At 50.9% G+C, this 2500-nt stretch overlaps 1 protein-coding gene across 1 annotated transcript in view; it reads right to left on the minus strand.

Annotated features, from left to right (window-relative positions):
• Nucleotides 1–2500, minus strand: part of kcnh7 (potassium channel, voltage gated eag related subfamily H, member 7) — a 108359-nt gene that overhangs the window by 47290 nt on the left and 58569 nt on the right. The window contains exon 6 of the mRNA XM_062528623.1: nt 2097–2311. Within this exon, the coding sequence (XP_062384607.1) occupies nt 2097–2311 (215 nt within the window). The remainder of the gene's footprint in view (nt 1–2096; nt 2312–2500) is intronic.

Consider the following 2500-nt stretch of genomic DNA (forward strand, 5'->3'; position numbering starts at 1 on the left):
GGAGAGATGGGGAGAGAGGAAGACGACGATTGAACAGACGACAGGCGAGAGGAAGAGGAGGAGGAAGAGGAGGGAGATAAATGTGTGAGTGGAGCTTGATGAAGGGGACAAAGAGAAGAGGACGAAGACGGAGAGGAACAGTGAGGCTTCAGAGAGGAGAGAGAGAGAGAGTGAAAGAGGGAAAGAGAGAGAGAGAGAGTGGAAGAGAGAGGGAGAGGAACGGATGGACTAAAATTAGCCGGCTCTGAAGCCTGTCTGTGGGGCATTAGCAACGAGGTGTGAGCGACACACTCAGTTTGGCAGCTTGAGAAAGACAGAGAGAGGGAGAGAGAGGGAGAAGAGGGAGAAGATGAGAGAGATAAGAGAGAGAGAGAGAGAGAGAGAGAGAGAGAGAGAGAGAGAGAGAGAGAGAGAGAGAGAGAGAGAGAGAGAAGAGGGGAGCAGTGAGCAAAAGTAAGAGAGAAAAAGAAGGAGGGACAGAAAAGGGAAAAGGGAGAGAGATATGGAGGGCAAGAGATAGAGAGACAGAAAGAGATAGAAAGAGGGAGAGATGGAGGGATGACATGAGAAAGAGAAAGAAAGAAAGAGCAGGAAAGAGAGAGAGAAGGAGGGAGGGAGAAAAAGCAGGAGAGAAACTCAAGGGTGTGGAGAGAGCTGTGGCTTGTGCTGGGTGTCTGCCTAATGTTGGACACGGCTTATACAACTGGCCATTAGGCCAGGCAAGGACAGGGCAAAGACAGCAAGAGTGAGTGTGTGTGTGTGTGTGTGTGTGTGTGTGTGTGTTGTGTGTGTGTGTGTGTGTGTGTGTGTGTGTGTGTGTGTGTGTGTGTGTGTGTGTGTATGTGTGTGTACTGTATGTGTGCATGGATAGTTGTACAGTTGCACACAAGTACAACATTTAGACACACACACACACACACACACACACACACACACACACACACACACACACACACACACACACACACACACACACACACACACACAGGAACTCCAACAAGTGTGAAGTGTGTTGGGCAGCACCTAACGTCCAGTACCCCCAGAGCTAGAGGCCAGTGCTGGCTATATATCTGTACTCCCTATTCTGCTTTTCCTATGACCTGATATTATTCAGCATATTCTCCAGCTGATCCAAGCGAGCTGATCCAAACTCAAAGAGACGGGACGCGCCATCTATCAGCGTCTGATGATCTGAAAATAACAGGTCTGCAGACCGCAAGCGTTCCTTCCCTCCACCCCCCCTCCCCTGCTCGCTGAGATAGCGTAGCCTATTTTCTATTTACACCGCCGTCGCTAGAACAACACCTCCTATTGTTTGAATATTCTGCGGCAGCTCGGTGTGGATAGAGGGCTTGATTGATCGACCAATTATCCCCCCCCCCTCTTCGCCTATTTACTCAGACGGGTAATGGGAGTGAGCCGAGGAGGCTAGATCACGGTATGTTTAACCCCGTTGAGATGTCTGAGAGCCGTCTGGTGTCAAAGCAGTCATCCTAACAGGCTCCATTACTCCCAAATCACTGTATGAGAGTAATGGACTCCTGCTGGGATGACTGCTTTGACAGCAGGTGAAATGATACACCTGCGTCTAACCCCGCACGGTAAAGATTAAGTGGCCCTGCAGAGGTGTTCAATGCCAGAGGTCAGGGGGGGTCAAACCTTGAGGTCACTGCACCGGGTCAGATCAATGCAGAGCTGGTTTTCCCCAGACAGACTGTATACAGTAGAACAGCTGGGGTTGCGTGTCTTGGTAACGTGAGTCAGCTCGGACGCATGTGTTATCTTACATGAGTAGGCGATGGGCTTTTCGTCAGGCCAGCCGATTTTTCCGGAACGTAGCACAGGGTTGGATTTGTCGTCACAGCTTGAGACTGAACTGAATGTGTGTGTGTGTGTGTGTGTGTGTGTGTGTGTGTGTGTGTGTGTGTGTGTGTGTGTGTATGAGTGTGTATTAGTGTGTGTCTATCTCTGAATGTACATGTCTGTGATTGTGAGTACGTTTGTGTGTGTCTGTCTGTGCAAGTGTGTGTGTGTGTGTGTGTGTGTGTGTGTGTGTGTGTGTGTGTGTACGCGTGTGTGTCGAATCCTTCTCTCACCTGCGTGACCTTCTCGGTGACACAGTGTGTCCTGTCCTTGACCTTGGGAGCGATGATGGTCTTCTCGGAGGAGGGCGGCGAGGGCACCTTCTTGTCGTTGTTGGTCTCGGCGAAGTTGAGCGTGATGAGGGGGATCTTGTTGATGGTGCTGTACCTGTTCAGGTGGGAGTCCGACGTGGAGCCCAGCAGGCTGGACTTGATCTGGTTGAAGGGACCTGCGGCGATTGGAGGGGAAAGAGAAGCGCGAGATGAGAGGACAAGGTTTAAACGAGATCGACACACCCACACACACACACACACACACACACACACACACACAACACACACACACAGAGCTCGGTCTGTGCCCCCACGATAAAAAGTCACGGCGCTTCACGGCAACACGTCACAGATTCACAGCAAAC

Source organism: Sardina pilchardus, chromosome 23 (genome assembly GCF_963854185.1).
Source record: "Sardina pilchardus chromosome 23, fSarPil1.1, whole genome shotgun sequence".
Taxonomy (NCBI): Eukaryota; Metazoa; Chordata; class Actinopteri; order Clupeiformes; family Clupeidae; genus Sardina; species Sardina pilchardus.